Here is a 20,431-nt window from a genome sequence, read left to right as displayed (position 1 = left end):
CACATTATACTGGGGGCAGTAGGAGAAGAACAGCTCCAAGCTCTTCCTTTGCTGAAGCTTACCACTTCAGGTGGTATCAGCAAAGCACATTTTAGTCAGAAGTGCTAATCAAAAACAGCTTGCTAGGAACTAACTGAGTAACTGAAAGTCATTTTCCCTATTTCTAAGGAGAAAAGAAAAAAAAAAAAAAAGAAGGCCTCTATTTGGACAGCATTATTTGCAATCAATTATTTTGTTATTTCCAATTGTGCTCCAGGGAGCTGTATGTCTTCTCCACAGTGCTCAGCAGAAGCTCATTAGGTCAGCCTCCCAGTTCTATTTGCTAGCACAACACTCAGCCTGCAGTGCCAGATGAGAGGAATTTTAAGTGCTATCTGTTGCTCTGCATAGCCCTTGCAGGATCTTGGAAGACATCCCAATGAGGAAAAGAGCAGAGAGCTCTTGATTCATGGATGAGGATGTAAAATACCAGAGATTATCATAACAGAGGAAGGGTGGAGAGAAAGAACCGGCACTGAGTGCCCTGTTAAGACCAGAGGGTGAGTGCGACTGGTGCACTGGAATGCTATCTTGTAGCAGCATTTGAAAGCTGGAAGCCATCACTTCATATTTTGCCATGACTCTGCAGTACTTTTTTGACACTCATAATTCCTTCATAACACCTCCATGATTCTCTCTGTCTCTAGGAATAGCACACCCCTAATTTGATCACATTTAGATTGCCAGTAGGAAGATCACAGATCAGTGGTCTCATATTTATGTAGACCCTCACATTCAGTTTTTCAGTCATACTTGCCTGCATGCTTTGATACTGAAGGAGCGACAAAAAGCCATCCTACCACCACTGCAGTACGGAACTTCACTCTAGCTTCATATTTTCAGGCTCTTTCTAACAAGCTTGCTGAGTCTAATGCTTGCTTGAATTAAACAAATAGTCCTGAAACTGCAGCTTGAACCCTTAGAGCCAGAATGGGTTTGCACCCTCTTTAGTCATTACCCCACTAGAAGCCTTTGCATGGCAGACAAAACAGACTTCTCTGAATACCTCATTTGCTAAGAGAAATGCCAGTTTAGTTCAGCTAGCTCTAAACCACAGCAAGAGCATCATCCAGTTAACTTACTTTAATGCATGCCAATTGAGATCCTCTTCATCCTAAAGATGAATACACACACAATCCTTTTCCTTCAGCTCAACAGAGCTTACAGAATGCAACACCACTCCTAAGAACTAGTAACGAAGCCAACCGCCCTGCACTCGACTTCCTTAAATGCTCATTCTACCCCATTACACCTGGTAATCAGAAGTTTGGGAGCTAGGCTGGGCTTTAGCTTTACTTTGCCTTGTTTTGCTTTGCTTTGGGTTTTTTTGGTCTGTATCTGATGGAGAGTCTATATGCCTGCAAAAGATCCTTCTGCTGCTAAAGCTTTGAGCCTGAACAGTCCATGTTAAGTGTAAGAATTAGAAATGTAAAAGCTCAATTCAAACTGTACAGTTACGATGACAAAATACTCCACAGGAGCAGTTGCTGTCTTTAACCTTCTCCTTAAATATCTGCTCAGAACAACTGAAGGAGGATTTTCATTCACTAGCTCCATGCATGCAGGGTGAGAGCAGCTAGTTCATTTCCAGCACAGCAGGGGATTCAGCATCTCCAGTCACAGAGGAGGGCACTAACTGTGCAAGACTCAGGTGGTAAGGGTCCTAACAGTCTCTTTCTTTCTGAGTTGAAACTATGTTTAAGTATTCCCTGGTGATCAAGTAAGCTTATGACTCTCATTACATTTAATGTTTCCTAAAGGTAGAAGGTGTGCAGAGGCCTTAATCTACTGCTTTTAAAATTTTCTTGTAGGGACTTGAATCCCCTGTCCTGCCCTGGATCGTGTTCTTAGAAGAAGGCAGTGGATACTCTTTTTCTCCAACCTAAACAATTATTTGGGAAACAGAACAGCATTTGCTAAAAGGAATGAGAGCAGGTGCTGGGAGCAGTAATATGGGAACTCATAACAATTCAGGAGGATAAAAGGAAGAACACATGAGCTCTCCGCTTTTGGGAGTCAGCAATCCTGTGATACCAGATCTAAGTACAGCAAGACCTCTTGTCCCTCCTGCAGTTTGTACGGAGCCAAAGAGACTTGAGACTGCAGCCTTCTTGTGCTCCCCATTGAGGAGAGTGTGGGCAAACACCTGTTGGCAACACCACCACCACTTGGCAAACATACCAATAGTTGGTAGGACCCTGAAAAGCCTCAGATGTGAGGGAGCTGCCAGTTTGCTCTGCCCTGTAGGAGTGTAGTGCACCTCGGTGTGCTCCAGAGCAGCACCACAGGATGAGAGAGGCATCACCATGGTCAGAAAGCAGCTCATGAGTGGGCTGATTATCTGTGGCTTTCAGCTGTACATCCAGAGGCACTGGAGCTGCTCTTGCTCTAGGTATATTCTGCTGCATCTGTGTTTCTGCTGGTTGATTTTGGCAAGGTACCTCCCCACTGACTGCTCCATGTTGGATGGTCCCACAGGAGAAGCAGCATGTCTTGATCCCAGAACTATGCTCAGGTCTGAGTATGCCTGGAACCTGATGCCAAAACTGGGGTGACTCTGTGCTCTGGGCACTTACACTGAGGAGTGGTGTCTCCACCTGGTTGGGTCTAATTATCACATTCCCCACAAGGATTGTTCCTTGGTCGTAAAATTTGAGACTACTGGGACATGGAATAGATAGCTCATCTCTGTGTAAAAGAAAAGAAGTATGACGTCACTTAAGAGTCCTTGAGTTTCTGAGCTAAGAACTAGGCCCTGCTGCATCACTCTGAGGCCCACCTCTGCTGGGCAGCTGTGGAGATGCCCACTGCCTCCCAGCTCCAGAAGAGATACCTGGAATTGAATGACCTGGAGCAACACAGCATTTACTGTGAAGTCATCTGGTCAAAAATCTGTCAGGCATCAGGATTTCTTGTTCACATTGCTATCATGTGTACCACTCCACTGTAAAACCACCGACATATTTTACATACTTAAACTCACAGCATATGCATTATGGCGTTCCTTTAATAATACAAATATATAATGGAGATGTCCACCAAGAGGCCATGTTTTTATTTACTTATTAAAACAATTAAGTTGAACTCTGCTGGAAACTCTCCATACAGTGGATGCTCCACGAGTCAGGAGTGCGCAGATTTCTTGTAAGTGCCATGCCTTAACATGGTCTAAAGGTCCAGTTTCAAGACAACTCTCTCACAGACACAAAGCACCAGCCATGAAGGAGAACACAAGACATCAGGCATCGCATGACATCAGGTAGCACATTTCCATTTATTTGTCCTTCTTCAAGAACTCTTAACTCAACCTTGGGAAAAGGAGTGCATACAAGATGTACAAGAAAAGATTAAAAGAGACTTCTTTATCGCTGTATCCTGTGGCATGAAGTACCACAGCCTCTGGTTTGTTTTTCTTTTTTTCTTTTTAAAAGGATAAGTTTCTGTGCTCTGGCTGACACATTACAGTCCAGAGAACAACCTGCCCTTCTATGGGAATCTCTTGAGTCATTTACTAGGTGGCGTTACTGAATAGACGCTGCCAGCTGTACCAACAGCATTTTACCAGACACCTGTTAGTCTGTGAATCCCTAAGTTCAGAAAGACAGTAAGAAATCAGAATGCAGAGGATGGGGACAGGAAGAAGTCGCTGAGGTTTCTTCCCCCAGGCAACTGATCCCCACCTGTTGTAAACTGTTGTGTTTATATAGTTCAACACAGCTGGGGTTGTGCCCTAGACATACATAGTTTTTGCCCATGGTCTGACTCAACATGTTAGTAGCTTTCTTGTGTAATATTAAAACCCAAGGCTTGTGTCCTGCAATCCTTCACATGATGCTCTGTCTGTTCACGTCCACATTGTATGCTGATGAATTGGAACAGCCTCGGCCAAAATCAATAAAAATGCCTTCAGAATCAGAGTCAATTGACTCTAAAATCTGATCCACTATGTTCTCAGGGCTAGAAGAAGGAACTGGAATCAAGGAAGGGTCCCTGTCCAGCTCAAAAGACCTATGTGGGTCGTCCATTGAATGGAAGTGTCCTTTCTGTTGCTCCACTGTGCTGAGCTTGCCAGAACACTGCGCTGACCCAGCACTGGACCGCTCCTGCTCTGACAGCAAGTTTTTTGTGGCCGTCATGGAGCTCTTAGAACCGTTGTCCATGATGGTGGTGAGGTTGGAGTACCCCTGGAGCTCCAGGCAGGAGGTCATTTCTGAGACAGAGTGTCTTCGGATGCTTGTCCCATTGGCAGCCATACCCTCTGTTTCATACTCGGCTACTGGCGTCAGCAGTGGGTTATTGTAGCTTTTTGATCGCACCACGGGGTTCTTGGCGAGGATGTCACCTGACTTGGAACGCCTGAAGAACCGCTTCTCTGTAAGTAAAGAAAGATGCAGAATAATATCTATAAAGCCTCCTATTTTTGCAGTATTCATAATGTTGAGTGCTGAAAATAGAAGTTAAGGCCCAAATGCTCATAAGCTTTTTTTGTGTGACAGGAACTTCTTAAAAATAATACATTTAGCTGTTTTTCCAGATCCATAGGATTCAGATTCCTAGCTTTCTTTATGATACTGAATGCCTTAAATCTACTAAAAAAAATAGCTGGAATTCCTTTATAGTCATTCAATTTCAACTGCTGGAGTAAAACAATAAATATTGCAGGAGACTTGATGTACAACTGCAAATATTTTCTTTAAGCTGTGACAGAAAGCCAAATTCTGTTCTTGTTCTGCCTATAAAGATCATCACTAATTTCAAGTATTTGAAAGCTAACTTTTAAGACTGGTAGCACTGATTTCTATTTAACTTCACTTCTGCTTTCAGATCCTCATTTCTTCAATCAAAACCAAAAGTACACTGCAGAGACAGTACATTCAACCCACATAGGAAAGCAGAGAATCAGCCACCCACCCTGGGAAAATCTGATCTCTTCAGATTTGGGGCATTAAGATACACAGTTTTACTAAATTATTTTGGAAAAAACTTTGATTTGAAGCATTGTTCAGAGACCACACAACGAGAGAACACCAGTAGCCTTTTGAAATGGTCACTGGAGGGCACTGCCCACAGCATCTTACTGGGAAAGAGAGCTGCACTCAGCCCAGCACCAGTTTTATTAATGCTGCTGTTAATCGAGTGGGTTCTTTCCAAAGAACGAACAGTAGGTGGCAGCAAGTGAGAACAGAGATCCTCCACCAGTGTTTTAGGGCTGGAGTGCTCAACACATCTAGATCAAAATTACCATCACGCAAATGTTCTGGAGATTTCATTGCTCTGCCTCACTTGTGCAAAAAAAAAAAAAAAAAAAAAAAGTGGTTTGACTATTGGGTCACACTTCTGAAGCTTTCTCCCTGCCACTCACACCTCACACTTCCCATCCACATGAAAGGGGCATGGCTGGAGGAGAGAATTGAGTTATAGTCCGGATGCCAAATATAGCCACTGAAAATAATAATAAAAAAGCTTGAAGTTAGAATGCTTAGCATACATTCATCTCCAAACTATGAGATTCCCTTTAAAAATGCCTTTCTCTTCTACAATTACACTTTTGTGCTTACCTGGATATAAAAGTCAATCACACCATTAAAAAAAAGTTTCTGTAATTAAGATTGCAATTGACAGTTGTTTCAGCTTCAGTAGTAAAATCAACTGAGCCAACTTCATTTGGGGACTTTTTCTTCATTAGGAATTCTACCTGGCACACAGAAAAGGGGCAGCCTTGCTACACGAACTTTGGCTTTTTGGTCACACCACAGTTTGGCAGGAGGGGATGGCTGTGTGTTTGCCAGATGGGGAAGAAAAGGGATCAGTGGCCTTACCAGCTCCATGGGAAATATATCACAGCTTTAAATCACACTGGAAAAAAAAGTCGGACAAGACTAGACCTCTTAGCTTAAAAGCAGCAGAGACTTACACTCTCAGCTCCCTTGGATTCAGGTTCATTGGCCAAAGCAAGACCTATTTAGGGGTACTCCTGCAGATCTACATCACAGACTCATCAAGGCAAAGTGCCCAGTTCAGCAAAACCTTCCTAATTTCTGCTGTCATACAATATAGCATTTATTTTCTAATAATCCATCCCCCTGGAATTTCATTCTCTTTGAGTGCATTTTTTCTGTCCTGACGTATAACAGCCTTTATGCAGAAAACAATCTGGGGCTCCATTTAAATGCCTGTGGCCTTTTAATGGCAAGTAAAGAATACAAAGTAGTAATCCTAAACCATTTTCCATAAATAACTAGCCTCTACTTATTCACATAAAACAGATTTGTTTCTTAAATGTGTGCTGCAATACAAGCATTTTTCCATTCAGCTTCAGAGGAAAATCAGCTACCTTACTGTTTCTGACAAGCAAACAGAGGAAACTGACTGTACAGAAATCACACAATTAAACTTATTTACTCCTGTTTTCTCTATTCAAGTAGGCCATCACAGTATTCACATGAAAATATTCGGATACTGCCACATTTCCTTGTTGACTTACGCTGGTAATATTCCTTCTGTATTCTCAACAGATTGCATCGCTCGGAGGCATTTTCAAAAGGCCTTCCTCTTGGCCTAATCTTACCTTCACAGAACAGAGCACAGGGAATCCTAGACAGCAAGTTGGAAGGGACTCTGCCATCAGGCAGAACCACTTTTAAACACTTTGTTCCTCACAGGTGCCTATGTATGTGACATGTAAATAGCACCTCTGGCAGTGAACATCCAACAGCCTCCACAGACGATTTATTTCAGCACCTAACCAATGCAATGTTAGAGACTTTCCCTTCCATGTAATCTGAATTTCTCTTGATACGTCTGCACTACTTTTCTTATCTTCCACTTTGCAGAGACCTATTACGTATTTGACAGCTTATCACTTAGTTTTTCCTAAGACAAATTCTCACTTATTTGGCTTTAATTAACTTTGTAAAATCTGCACACTACCAAACACACAATACTCAGCACTCCAGAAATTTCTTTTTACTTCTTCCTCTCTCTGTCCATATGGCATTCTGCGTTAAAACTCATTCCCTAAAAGGTAGAATGGAAAAGCTAAACGCACTCCAGATTCATAGCTTTAAAGCAGTAAGTGCTGGTTTCATCTTCCGCCACTGCCAAATCATCGTGGCTTTGCATACTGCATGACCTCAGAAAAATAGCGTGGTCATACTGCTCAGTCTCATAGAACCACAGAATCAACAAGGTTGGAAAAGACCTCTAAGATCATCCAGTCCAACCATCCGCATATCACCCGTTTTGCCCACAAAACCATGTTCCTTAGTACCACATCTAGGAAATGCTACTTTTCTGAAAGAGTGGTCAGGCGCTGGAATGGGCTGCCCAGGGAGGTGGTTGAGTCACCGTCCCCGGAGGTGTTCAAGAAACGTTTAGATGTTCTGCTGAGAGACATGGTCTAGTGGGATTATTGGTGGTAGGTGGATGGTTGGACTGGATGATCTTGTAGGTCTTTTCCAACCTAGCTAATTCTATGATTCTATGATTCTATAATCTACACTCTTCTTCAACACCTCTGGGGTCAGTGACTCCACCATCTCCCTGGGCGGCCCATTCCAGCTCCCGACCACTCTTTCGGAGAAGCAGTATTTCCTAACGTCCAACCTGAATCTCCCCTGGCACAACTCAAGGCCATTCCCTCTAGTCTTATCACTGTTACCTGGGAGAAGAGGCTGACCCGCACCTTGTCACAACCTCCTTTCAGGTAGCTGTAGGGGGCAGTATGGTCTCCCCTGAGCCTTCTCTTCCCCAAACTCAGCAATGCCTGTTCCCTCAGCTGCTCCTCATAAGGCCTGTGCTCCAGACCCCTCACCAGTTTCATTGCCCTTCTCTGGACTCTGGTCTCCTTACATGTGGGCCCCAGTCCTGTGTGGACTGAGCTTTTGGTGATGCTCTCTGTGCTGTGTCAAATCAAGCTGCTGTTATACTTACCCAGGATACAGGAAGAATGTGTGAAGGGTCCATCACTGGAATACAGACCATAGGTGCCCAAATAAGGTGAAACCACTTTCTGGATCAGAGATTCCAATTTCAAATAATCTTCAGTCACACCTTTTGACTCATGAACCCCCTGAAAGAGAAAGAATACCAGCATGATGAGCACCACCTCCTCCAACCACAAGCTTTCCTTGTTCACCACAGCAAGCAGAGAGGCAGCAAGCACATTCAGTATTTTACAAAGACAAGGTAAACTGCAATGTGATTTTGTTTTCTACAGCTGCTTTGTCTGATTGTAAAGTCAAGAGAGTTGTGAGTTGAATCACCATGTAGCACTGCACAAATGCTCAGGAGACAGTAGCTATTCTGAGGAGCTGAAAACGCAGACTTTTATAAGTGGCATGGCTAGTACAAGAGCACTCTGGGAGGATGGAGGATGAGGTCTGTGAAGATTGATTAGAACATCCCCAGACTTCTTGTTATTTGCAGTCCTGTACTGGCATCCTGAACAAAAGATGAGCACCCACTACCAAGCACTGCACCTGCAGCTGGTACCACACGGTGGCACTGCCACGAAATCAATACAACCTGGCCAAGGAAAAGATGAAACTGATTCTCAGAATTATTTCTTCCAGGATATTGTTAAAAAAAAAAAAAAAAGTTTATACTGAAGGGGTTTGTATCTCCTTCCTCCCTCCTTCCTTTTACTTGCCAGTGCAAGAGAGGTAAAAATCAATAAATCCAGGCAAAAGTCACATTAAAACTAGCAACTGCAACAAAGACAAAACCTTAGATCTTAACTCTGCAATTCCACTCACAAATGGGTTTATAGGACTGAGGAGGTGACAGGCAAACCCTGTAGATCTGCAGCCTCCCTTCCACTTAAGAGTGTGTGCTCCTGCGCTGAGCACAGCCATATTCACTTGTGTAGGATTCCTCATGCTACCTAAAGAGTACTCACCTACATTGTATGTGTGACAAATCTTGTTGCACAATTAAGATCCTAAATGTCATACTCAATAGGAATTCTTCTTGAATTTAGCTGGATTCCAGACTGTTGTAAAAACACCAAGGAACAACATGTTGGGATAAAAGCCTCCTGAGAGCCAGATGCAGATCAAATGGGTAAAATTGCAACACTTCCTTCAGTATGTGATAGGATCCTGATGTTCTGGATGTATTTGCTGCTTAGTATGATTCACAAAACAGTATCCAGGAATGCTCATCAGCCCACAATGTGTTTGTGAATGTTTGCTTCACCCCTTGGCTGCTGCATGGCCTGAATGCCAGCTGGCACTCCCTGATATAAGTTTATGAATGGGAAACAAATCCGGCAGAGGGTACACAGAATCTCGATTCCAATTCAGTGGGCTTTAGATAATGAGTAACAATCTTTGGAGATGTGCTACAGTGCTACGTCCTGTAAAACTGTCAGAGATTCACAAATACAAATATGAATACAAGCACGTATGCTATGAATCTGAAAGCTTGTAAACACCAAAGTAACTGCAGAATAAACCCATAACTGCTCAACTAAATAAAACCAGACAAAAATAACACAGGAATAATTCAGAAGGCTTAGTGAAGGTGCATGTATTATTTCTAAGTTACTGAGGCCTGCACCGGAGAAAAGGTTTCAAACAACAGGAGGAAGGCTACTTTTTTGATACTGAGATCTGCTCCAATCTCCTATCTTGGTGGGATTTAGCCAAGATCTTTCCAGTCCTCACAAAGGTAACTTGTGTTCTACCCTAATACATATTCATGACCCCGTCTCACTCATAACCTGCTGACAAAGATCAAAACATTAGGCCACCCACTCCAGGTGCCCGCTCCAGTTACCTCAGGAACTGGTCTCCTAAATGTGAAACATAAAACTAGTGGGAAAGGCAAGTGATATTTTGCATTGCCCATACCCAGAATTTGAAGCTGTATGTACTTTTCTGCCACTTAGGTATTTTTGGTGAAAGAGGGCAGCTAAAACATCAGCTGTGGAGAATGAAACCCAGTAATTCTCTAGTACCACGCTGCCCACCACATAACTGTGACCACTAGCAGAACTGACATACTGTGTGAGTGATAAAAGCATCCTTGCTCAGCTGCATCTTAATGCTGTCTGATTTCCTATCAGTTTCACATGCCTGAATTTTTGGTTTTCCTTTGCTGCTCCCTGTTCATAGGCACTGGAAATGCCCTCTTCTCTCAAACTCCCAAATCCTGAACCACTCACATCAGTTTCTTCACCAGCCCAGCCCTCAGCTCCATTCCTTCTCCCTAGGAGCAGTGCACATCACCAGCCCTTTGTTGACCTCAGTTTTAGTTGCCACCTGCCAAGTGAAGAGGCCACAAAATAGCACTCACACAGTGTCAACCCACCCACTATTAGCACAACCAGCCATTTATCTTATTCCTCACTTCTGCCATCACTCACAGGGTGCTTTCCAAACACACTGAGAAGTCAGAAAACATCTGGCACCCACTGGAGCTCTGCTCTGCATCTTGGCAAAGCTGCATAGCCTCCACCTGCAACATCATTCCCATGCAGCTATTGTTGCCAGCTTTCCTGAAGGCAGCTCCCCCAGACCACGGTTCAGAAAGCGTCTGCAGCTTCTATGAGAGCATGCATAGCAGACTTCACACCACAAACTGAGCATGCACAGAACATGCTAAAATGGTGTTTCTCTCGTGTTTCTTTCTGCTGTGTTATTCAGTAAGAAACTTATTCCCCCAGGCCTCTGTTTAACTTCTGGTGGAGGTATTAGGATGGAGCAAAGTGTTTTCCTACAGCAAAGTATGTTTATGAATGCTTCATGTATCTATACATAAATATATCCATACAGATATCTATACATAGATGTATAAATACCTATATATCTATCTACATACATATCTATATCTACAGGAAGATTTGTAAATTCCATTATAGGCACTTTGCCGAATGTGTAGGCAACTGTGCTGATGATGACAAAATCAGCTTTAGATTAAAGCCAGCTTGTGACTGTGATCCATTCCACAGTAGTTTCTGAGAAATGGATGGCAGGACTTCCACGTCGCCAATAAATAAGAGTTTTCCTGTTATGTTGGCAACTCATGGTTCTTCTTATATGTACTGCTTGAAGTCTTAGTAGACTGACATGCCACTAAGTGGCAATAAAGCAGCAATCAGATTTAGCAGGATGGTTGCTTAGCTTGCAGGAAACTATATCATAATTTGGAGAAAAAAATGAGAACTTGGAACATTATCAGTAAAACAGAGGCTCTAGCCTTATCTTTAATGCAGTATTTGCTCTGCAGTCATGCAAAAACTTACTTTAAAAGATAACTCTGCCCTTTCATGAACTCAATTTCATTTCAGCATGAGAGTTTCATGCTTCTCTGAAAGCATTAGATGTATCTATTACCTCATTATCTTTGGAAGGATTGCAGTGTACCATTTTGACAAGCCCGCCCTACTCCCAAGGCATGGATAATGGGGATTTGAGTCTTGAATGTGTGAATACCGCCACAAACGGGAAAAGTTTGCGCTCAGCATCCAGAAGGAGACATGTATTTCTGTGTGTAATACAGTATCCAAATCCCTGACTTCATTAACCTGTAATTAAAACACTTAGAAACAGAGAACGGTACACAGCAGTTTGAAAGCATTAAAGAGACCCTATGCACTACTGCTTCTGATATATAAAAACATATCCGTAAGCACTCCCAGAAGGGCCATATTCACAGAAGACCACTGGTTATTAGGTAGCTCTTTTAGGAAGTTCCTGCCCTCTCTGCTGGAGCTTGCCCCATCCATGAACCCGCGGTCACCAGCAGTGACCATGTCATCCCAGTGGGGACAGAGGCACTGAACTACTCAGGTTTCCATCGCTGCCAGTACAGCAAGCTTACCACAGACTCCCACTGATTTTTTAAAGGACATAAGAACCTCATATGAAAGTACGGGGTAGCGAATAGGTGATAAACTCACCTTGGCACTGCTCATAAACGTTCAGAAGAACAGTCTGGGGTTTAGTAAACTCATATAGTAAACTCAGTCTCCTTTTTAAACACACAGGACTGCTCTAAGCATCGAAGAGATCCTAAAGTGGGCCTGAGTCCAGGCATGCATTTAAGGGCTTGAAGAGCCTCTTCAAACTTGCCTACGGTTAAGGTTTACGGATTCAACCTCCAGCAAACTGTAAAACAAAGACTGATTGCTCTGGAGGTTTTTTAACAAACACAGGTATTGACAAAAAATATTATTAATCCATTATAAACATCTTACCTAAGCGTAGACTATAAAACTTGCAAAGTTGCCAGAAAAATAATCTCTATTTTGGTAACGTTTGTCACAATTTTTCTTACAAAAAAAATAAAAAACGAAATCAAACATCCTTCCTTTCTTTTTTTGCGCTAGTGAAATAACCACAAACACAATTCTTTATTTCTGTATCCTATGACACATATTCTGACATCTTGCTTTTTTCTTTGCAGGCAGCCAGCAGTGACACTGGCACAAGGCAGAGCAACCCTCTGCTGAATTCTCTGTGAGAGGATGTGAGCGTGCCTGCAGCCTCTGCCCCAGTGTGCTGGGGCAGCCCTCCTGAGGCTCCTTCTCCTTCTTTTTGTTCATCAGAGCAGCAGAGATCCTTTCATTTTTGGTAACAATGACACTTAAAATACAACTTGATAGAACTGGCACTTCCAAATGAGCGCTGTTGATAGGTTGGTAGATCTTATTAGACAGCCTGGCTAAACTAGGGCACAGTTTTAGGCTTTCCATATTCCTGTAAGCAGATGCAGGACTTCTTATGGAAAAGAACTGGTTTGTGAAAGCAGACATGCATCAGAAAGGGAGTTGGTTCTGTGTCTCTCACTTCTCACCCCTAAAACAGGATGCAAAGCTGCCTGTCTCCTTTTTACTGGTACTACGGTTCAAAGTGATGGCAAAACAGCACAGTTGGTTGGCAGAAAGCAGTAACAAATCTCTGCTGTTGATAAGGCAGACTGATAATGACATAGTCATCTTACCCTAAGACCAGAGGCCATAGAGCAGGTTGTGGGAATTTCTGCACTGCTGCTTCAAGAGTTGCAGCCTGCTCACACATCCTTGCTAGCACAGCAATAAGCAGAATAAAGATGAAATTTTCCTCTCAAGTACTTCTATTAAGCAGAACAACCACAAGCAAAAGTATGGTCTATTCATCACTTCATCCAGCTTTCTTGAAATCTTGGGGATTGGTGGGTTATGTTGGCTCAGAAATGGCTTATCCTAAAAATCCTGCAGTGCACCCTCTTGATGGCAGGCAAGCTACCAGATCAGAGAACTGAGCATATCAATTAAAATAACTGGAGACAAAAATGCTACAGAGAAAGCTGTCATGTCCTCTGCTTATCTGGCACACCTGAAGGGAATGTCTCATGCATGCCAAGAGGGTAGGAACAAAGCTAGCTGCTGGCTGCCCTTTTTGTCTCTAGATTCTCCTGGACATTTTTTGTTGATGCTTGGCTCGTGTTATTCCACTTGGTGTCTTAGCTGGATTTCCACATGGCCATCACTCTCTCATACCTAGCTCCTCTTGATTCAACCCTTAGCATCATCCCCTTGCCCCAACTCTCTCCTAATACTCCATATCCATCCTCAGCTCCTTTTTCAGACCCTGTGCAAGCTCCCCACCATCTGCTGGGCTTCTCTGCAGAGCCCTCTGTGTTCATCTTGACTGCAGGCTGCTTCGGTACTGGACTACTGCAACTTGCCCCACGTAACTCCTCACTCATCTGTGTGTGAAAATAAGCACAAACAACCACTAACGCCAAACCACTTCTAAGTAACCAACAGAAACTGAAGAGTTTTGCTCAGAACTTACGAAAGGTGACAGGTCCTTTACAGTTTCCAGTTCTGACTAATAATTTCCACCAGTAGGAACACCCAGAAATGGAGGTCTCAGTCAGTTGCTTTTCATCTCCCTCTTTAGCACAGAGTATTATAGGATCATTTACCTAATAAATTATACATGAGAAGATATCTCCAGTGTCTAAGTGTACCCTAACAACTGGACATAATGCTGACCTAATGGGCTATCTCAGCCCAGCCTGCAAGTGTAGACTGGTCAAGTGTACACTGGTCATTGATTACGACTACAGTACTCTTATGTTCAGCTTTAACATTTCAGCTGATCAGCATGTTTACATGAATAAATAGTAGTGTGGGAGATTGACTCCTAATTCAACTGCAACAAACTGCTGGGTAGCAGCACTACCACAGGGGATATCAAGCAGGAAAAGCCACAAGCCAGATGCTAGTTTACTGACTTCTGGACTCCAGAAACAAAGGAGCAAAAACCAGACTTCTGGGTTAAGTAATCATAGCAATCATTACTCTTGGTGTCTTGATGACCCACAAGAGTGAGGTCCCTGGAGCAGGAAGCTGTAGTAGGAGCTGTATATGGCTCAGAGTATGGACAAAAAACATTTCCTGAGAATTAGGCCGCTGGGGCATCCTCAGCCTGGGTCTGCTGGGGCATCCTTACCCACTAGCCCCTACCAACAAAAAGCAGTCCTGCCCTTGCCCTGCATGAAAGGAAATGTGCTGCAGGAGGTGCTCACAGAGTCAGGCACAAATGTAAAATGAGGTCCTGGCCTCATAAACTGCCCTGTCTCAACCACACAGGAAAATGGCTAAGAAACGTAGCTCTTTCCTGCTAAAGCCCAGCAGATTCTTTGGAGAAAAGAAAAATGCATTAAGAAATGCATTTCTCTCTTTCACTGGCAAAGGACTAGATCGGTATGACTGACACACATGCAATGCAATGATCTGACAAATATTGGGTAGTAATAGTTACCCTGATACTCCCAAGGAAAACTGCAATTAAAAGTCACAAGCCATACCACAAGACAGACACAGAATAATATCTATAGTGAAAACATGTGTTACCCAGCCAGTCCTGCTTGTGGAGAAGTGATAAGAGTGCACAGACTGGTGCGTACAGCATGGTGACCACATGACAGCAAGATCTGCCTCTTATTTCAGTCAGTGAAATAGCAGAAGCCTTGCTTGTAAGAGATGAGTGAAAAAGTGCCCTCACAGGCCATGACTGCTTCTCACCCTGCTTGAGTGTAGCACTTTTCATGGAGCCATACATAGCCTTCTCAGATTTGACACAACACAGCAGCAACTCTGACTCAGGGTGGGCATGGACTGCAAGTGGGGTGTGGGGACTGTGGGCCACTGGGCTGTCCTCCTGTGCACAGTCGTTCTTTCTGCATGGTGGAGCACTGTGTGAACCTGCCCCTTGCACCTCCTCCATCTGCTAACTTGCACAACACTACTGAACAACTCATGGACCTTGTTCTTAAATCCCCTGCAGCAACTGCCTGGGCTCCCATCAGAATCAGGATGCCCCAAGCAACTGGATACACTGTGCCCTCAACTGCCCACCTTGTGCCCAGAGAAACAGCTCTGCAGAGAGGATCCCCCTGGGCTATACAAATGGAACTGTATTCACAGAACAGCATCTGACCTTCATAGACACATGGAGTAAAGGCAAATTCATGAGTAAACTCCTGCAGGTATCAGATGTGATAACTGATTTTTCTCAGCCTTCCCAATCTTGACACCAAGGACAAGGCAGTACATAGAATCCACCGCTCAGTGTTAGACCAGAAGTTCACTAAATTCAACATTTTGTCACTAACAGTGACAGTGTGTGAAATGCATGGAAGAACAAAAAAGAAAATAGGGTATGCATTAAAGGCTTTCTTGTAGAAAATACTGATGCTTCTAGGAAGCAGTGATGTAAAAACCTACCGTATGGCAATTTGCAGAAGCCCTTAAGCAAAAAGAATCTGTGCTAGAAACTATTTAACCACTGAAATGGAGATGGTGAATAATTGATAGGATTACTAGTTTCTAAAAATAAAGGAAAAACCAGAACTAGTGAATCCTCTGATCAGGGCGAGAATGGATTTCTTCAGCACTTTTGCAAAGTGCTTTTCTTGAGTAGTTGCATCCTTCCTCTTGTGTGAGTGCAATGCTGAATTCTTCTGTCCTACAAAGGAAGACTGGGCTGTTGGCAACAATTATTCAGCCAAAATCTGAACATTAGTCACAGTTAGTGAAGGTATGCTGGGTGACATCAGCTGGCAGACTGACTCAGCCACCAAGGGGTGCAAACTGACAACAGATACGAGATGGAAAGTGTTATTACTTTTTTATGCTGATGAACTCCTAACATTTCTCCATCAGTTTGAATGAGGCTCAGTATTTCTGGAGGACTTTCCATTTGAGAGCTCCAACTTCCAGAAAGACACTGAATCAAACTTTGTGAGCTCACTTAGAAGGACTATGTGATCAATACATGCCCTTTGAAAAGTCTTCTGGATAAAAGGAACACTCTGAATCAAAGTAACTGGGTGCAGACACAGGTTGAGGGCTGGGAGTTTAAACAACCAGGTCCTGCCTCTAGCCCACTCATCTGCATTTGCCAGCCTGGTCCAAAAATTCCAGTTACTTCCTCCTGGGTTCCCCGGATGATTCATGCCACTTGCATGCCAAGCAGACAAATTAAACATTTTTAGCCCTTAGGAAACAGACTCAAAACAAGATCAAAACTGCTTCAAGCAGAGACTACATTCTGCTTTGAATCTGTGTTGACAATGCTGAACCTGATCCACCTGAACTATGTGTGCCTCTTTCCAAGGGGGTTTCTCTGCAGCAGCCCAAAGACTGCTGGACTGGGAAAAATAAAGAGCCCATCTCTGCAGACGAGAAGAAGCTGAAAGAAAACTGCTTCCTCTCTCTGAGACAGCCCTCAACCCTGGGGAGGACGCCAATAATTCATGTCTAATTCAGGATAATTTGTTTTCAGTAGTATGTGTTCCCAACCAGGTATACCTGGTGCCTGTAGGAAATGCGAAAAATTGGTCTTGTGGATCAAACATTCAGAATCAGAATAACTCCTATTACATTCATGGTTTCATACTGCTTTACAACAACTAACGGCCATGCTCTACACATTACATGTCCATTTCTAAGCTGCAGTAGCTTTTTCACATGTGTTGGAACGATGCAGCCACACAAGTGATGGTTGTATTCCTACGAGCCCCTGGCGGTATTGCCTCAAATCATTCTTTCCTCACTTTGCTCTATCCTAAATCACTGGCACACTGGTAAACCCTTGAATGTTTGAAGGGTTAAACACATCTGGTCTTATCTCTGCCACTTGCTTTTCTCATAGCAACAGTGCTCACAGAGGGAGAGGCAGAATGGCTTGCCAATGCGGTACTGACAGAAGTCAGCACTTCAGATCACTCTGACTGCCTCAGAAATAAAGATCTTGTCATATTCACTTTAACCCCCAGCAAGTGCCAAGCTCTGTCACTGTCAGCGTGAGAAGCAGCGCTGTCTCTCTCTTCCTCAGTGGTGGCACTGAGACACAGACAAAAGATAAGGGAGACAAAACAGCAGACATGGTTTGTGTTAGGCAGCTCAGAGTTTTTCCAGTGGCTCATCTGTACAAAGATAGCAATGGGATTTTTCTTTCCAGAAAGGATTAAACATTAAGAGGCTAGTATTCCTCTGACCCACAGAAATCTAATATACTACTTTTCTTGAAACTGTTAATGAGATTGCTAAAAAACAAAGCTGAAGATGAAGACTGAAGATTAGTAAGTGATATAAAATGATGAGAAGTAAGGAAGTTACTTTGAGACTTTGGTTAGCATCCTGCAGAATCTGAGCAGCCAGTTTGCTAAAAAAGATCCAGCAAAAATAATGGTATGCACTTCAACTTTCATAGTTTCAGGGCTGGAGGACGTCTGATTCCCAGCTAAGTGTCTCCTCTGGGCACTGATGAGAACTGCAATCATTCCAGTCAAATAAGCTAATTAATGTGACTTTGACAACACATCAAATGAATCTATGCATAAGTGAGTGTCTCTGAAGAGCTGTTTATGGAATAAACTTGAGCTGGAGTTAGTTTGTCTGCATTTCCAGATGCTATGGCACGGCCACATATCAGACTCAGAGGCAAACACAGGCGTGCACAGAAGAGCAAGTGCAGCCCCACACAGAGAACACCCTGCGCGTCACCGAGTAACAAGATGTGACATTTAATGGCCAAGGGAACGAACCTCTCATTTCTTTCAGGTTCCCTCCTGAAGTTCTCTCTGATCTATACACATTAAGCTCATTTCACCTTGCTGGGGAATTGACAACTTTTAACTCTGAGCATTCAAGTCCTTTACAGAATCTTATCTCTGAGTTTCTTCTCATTGAACATTTATTAAAAGAAAATCCATCATGCATTTATTTTCAGGTGGGAACTTGAACAGAAAAAAGGATGGCAGAGCCCTCCCTCAGTGCATCCGGCTTCTTTTGAAGAGACATCTAAGAAATGCTTTTGAAGCTCTGCAAACACTAACTTGACTGCCGTTACCTACCTGTGAGGGTTTCCGATACTGCCTTTCACAGCCACTCTCCTCTCTTAAATCATTAATGATTACTCATCCCTCAGCATCCTCCCTGCCACTTCATCCTTCGCAGGGGACTCAAGAAAGGAATTAATGGAGCAAATTTTCTGGAACACTTGAATAGACTGAGCAGACATGTCAGCTGTGCCTTCTGAAGGTATTTTTCCATGTTTGCTGTTTCTGATGGTGACACAATTTCCATGCCCACCAACTCATCCCCGTGAGCCAGGAGGCAGCATCCTCCAGACGCCCTATCCATCCTGAGAAGTCAGGCAGGCTGCCCATCTTTCTTCATCCTAGCCACCTGTCACATTGACAACTCCATGTTGCAGCACATCAGAGACACAGCAGCTCTTGCAACAACTGTGGTAGATTAATGTGGAGGAAAAAAACGTGTGGTTGACGTCAATCGAAGCTCAGATGTACCTCTTGAAGATATAACCCCGCTGCTTAAACGAAAGCCATTTGTCTTCAAAGCTATCTGACGCTGAAGTTAATCTGCATAACAGCACAAAGCTGCTTGCTGGAACAATCCTTCTTCTTGCTTCTGTTTTAAACGTTAGCAATAGTGAAAAATACATAATCATATTCTACAACTTTTCAGACTAAATACTCAGCCTCGTGTGATTCAGACACTATGAGAAATAGTGGAAATACCCCATTGCTTCTTCAAAGCTTTTGTTCTTTGTAGCTAAACAATGAAACCACAAGAAAGGCTCATGAGTGATACAGGAGGAATGAGAGATTTATCTTCATTCTTGAGACTCAAAAGGTGACCTACAGCCTACAGACAACAAAGACCTCACTGCTCTCTCTAGAGGACATTTGGATTACTAAGGACAAGTAGGAATTATTTGCTGTAAGATCAGTATTAGTAGGTTTGATTTCTTGTTTTGTTGTGGTATACATTTGCCCATCCATGTATTTCCTCTGTCTCTTATCAGACTGCACAATCTTTATTGCAGAGAGCGCATTGCCACTGTGTTTATTCAGTGCCCTGCAAAGGAAGGCTCCATCTATTCACGCTGGAAAGAAGAAAGGCTCGGAGATGCACTACAGCAGAAGAAGCTGACAGCTCTTAGCTTCACAAGGAATAGAAATTAAACTGGCGTTACGTGACAGCTACTCCGAGCGCAACAGCTGTATTTTGCAAAATATCCTCCTGACAAATTTCAGCCAGGCTAAGCTGTGACTCTTTTGCCAGCATCTGCTCAATTCCAGTATGCTTGCATTTTCCAAAACTGCACTTGGATTAGGAAACACTAAAAAGCAGTAGTGCTGGAGGGAGAGGAAGGCAAAGCAGACTCCCCTCCTCACACCTCTTCTCACTGCAGTTCCCATCCCGTTTCCAAAAAATGGTCAAGTCTCAGCAAAACCGGGCTGCAAAGGCCACCCAGCTCACTCACAGCCCCAGCAAGGCTGCTAGGTACCGCGGCCGCTCCATAGTGCCCAGCTGCCTGACCCCAGGCAGGACCATCCCACCCCGCACCCCAGGAAGATTTGTGGCAAGGAGCAGGCAGCTCACTGGCAACAACAGATGGCTGGTAACAGAGAGATTTCAATCAAAGAGCATAATCCGATGCCTGCACAGTCACATGATTAACTGTTTGCCTTTTAATTGCTTGTAATTACTGGGTAGTGGCAAGTTAATGAATTTCACAGTACGCATATTGCTGTGCCATGCAGTTGTTACTTCTGCAGCCACAACAGAGCTCAGGGTAAGGCCGCAAAACTCCTGATGGAAGACATTTCACACTCCTCACTTACCATGGGAGAGAGAATGACTCCAAGAGACTCACTCAGCCACTCCCCTATCTTCTGCAGATTGAGATGCACAGCCCTTTATTTTGGAAGAAATACACCATAAAGCAATTATGCTCTGTGTAAGCTTCCGTGCCACCAGCCTGCAACACACTGTCCCATGGACTTCTGGCTCTAACTGCCACAGAAGGGGCAAGAGTAGGCCCAGAGACAGGCTTGGGTGGCATTTCAGAGCAGGAGCTTC

The 20,431-nt window shown here is 43.5% G+C and overlaps 1 protein-coding gene across 10 annotated transcripts in view; it reads right to left on the bottom strand.

The window, feature by feature from the left end:
* Window positions 3,063–20,431, bottom strand: part of PRR5 (proline rich 5) — an 86,369-nt gene continuing 69,000 nt past the window's right edge. For all 10 annotated transcript variants that reach the window (XM_021392877.1, XM_021392858.1, XM_021392908.1 and 7 more), the window contains 2 exons: window positions 7,972–8,110; window positions 3,063–4,411 (listed from right to left, as the gene is read on the bottom strand). In XM_021392877.1, the coding sequence (XP_021248552.1) occupies window positions 3,864–4,411; window positions 7,972–8,110 (687 nt within the window). In that variant the 3' untranslated portion in view covers window positions 3,063–3,863. The remainder of the gene's footprint in view (window positions 4,412–7,971; window positions 8,111–20,431) is intronic.

Source organism: Numida meleagris, chromosome 1, assembly GCF_002078875.1.
Source record: "Numida meleagris isolate 19003 breed g44 Domestic line chromosome 1, NumMel1.0, whole genome shotgun sequence".
Classification (NCBI taxonomy): Eukaryota; Metazoa; Chordata; class Aves; order Galliformes; family Numididae; genus Numida; species Numida meleagris.
The sequence above is the reverse complement of the archived record's forward strand: the minus strand, read 5'-3'. Positions and strand labels throughout refer to the sequence as shown.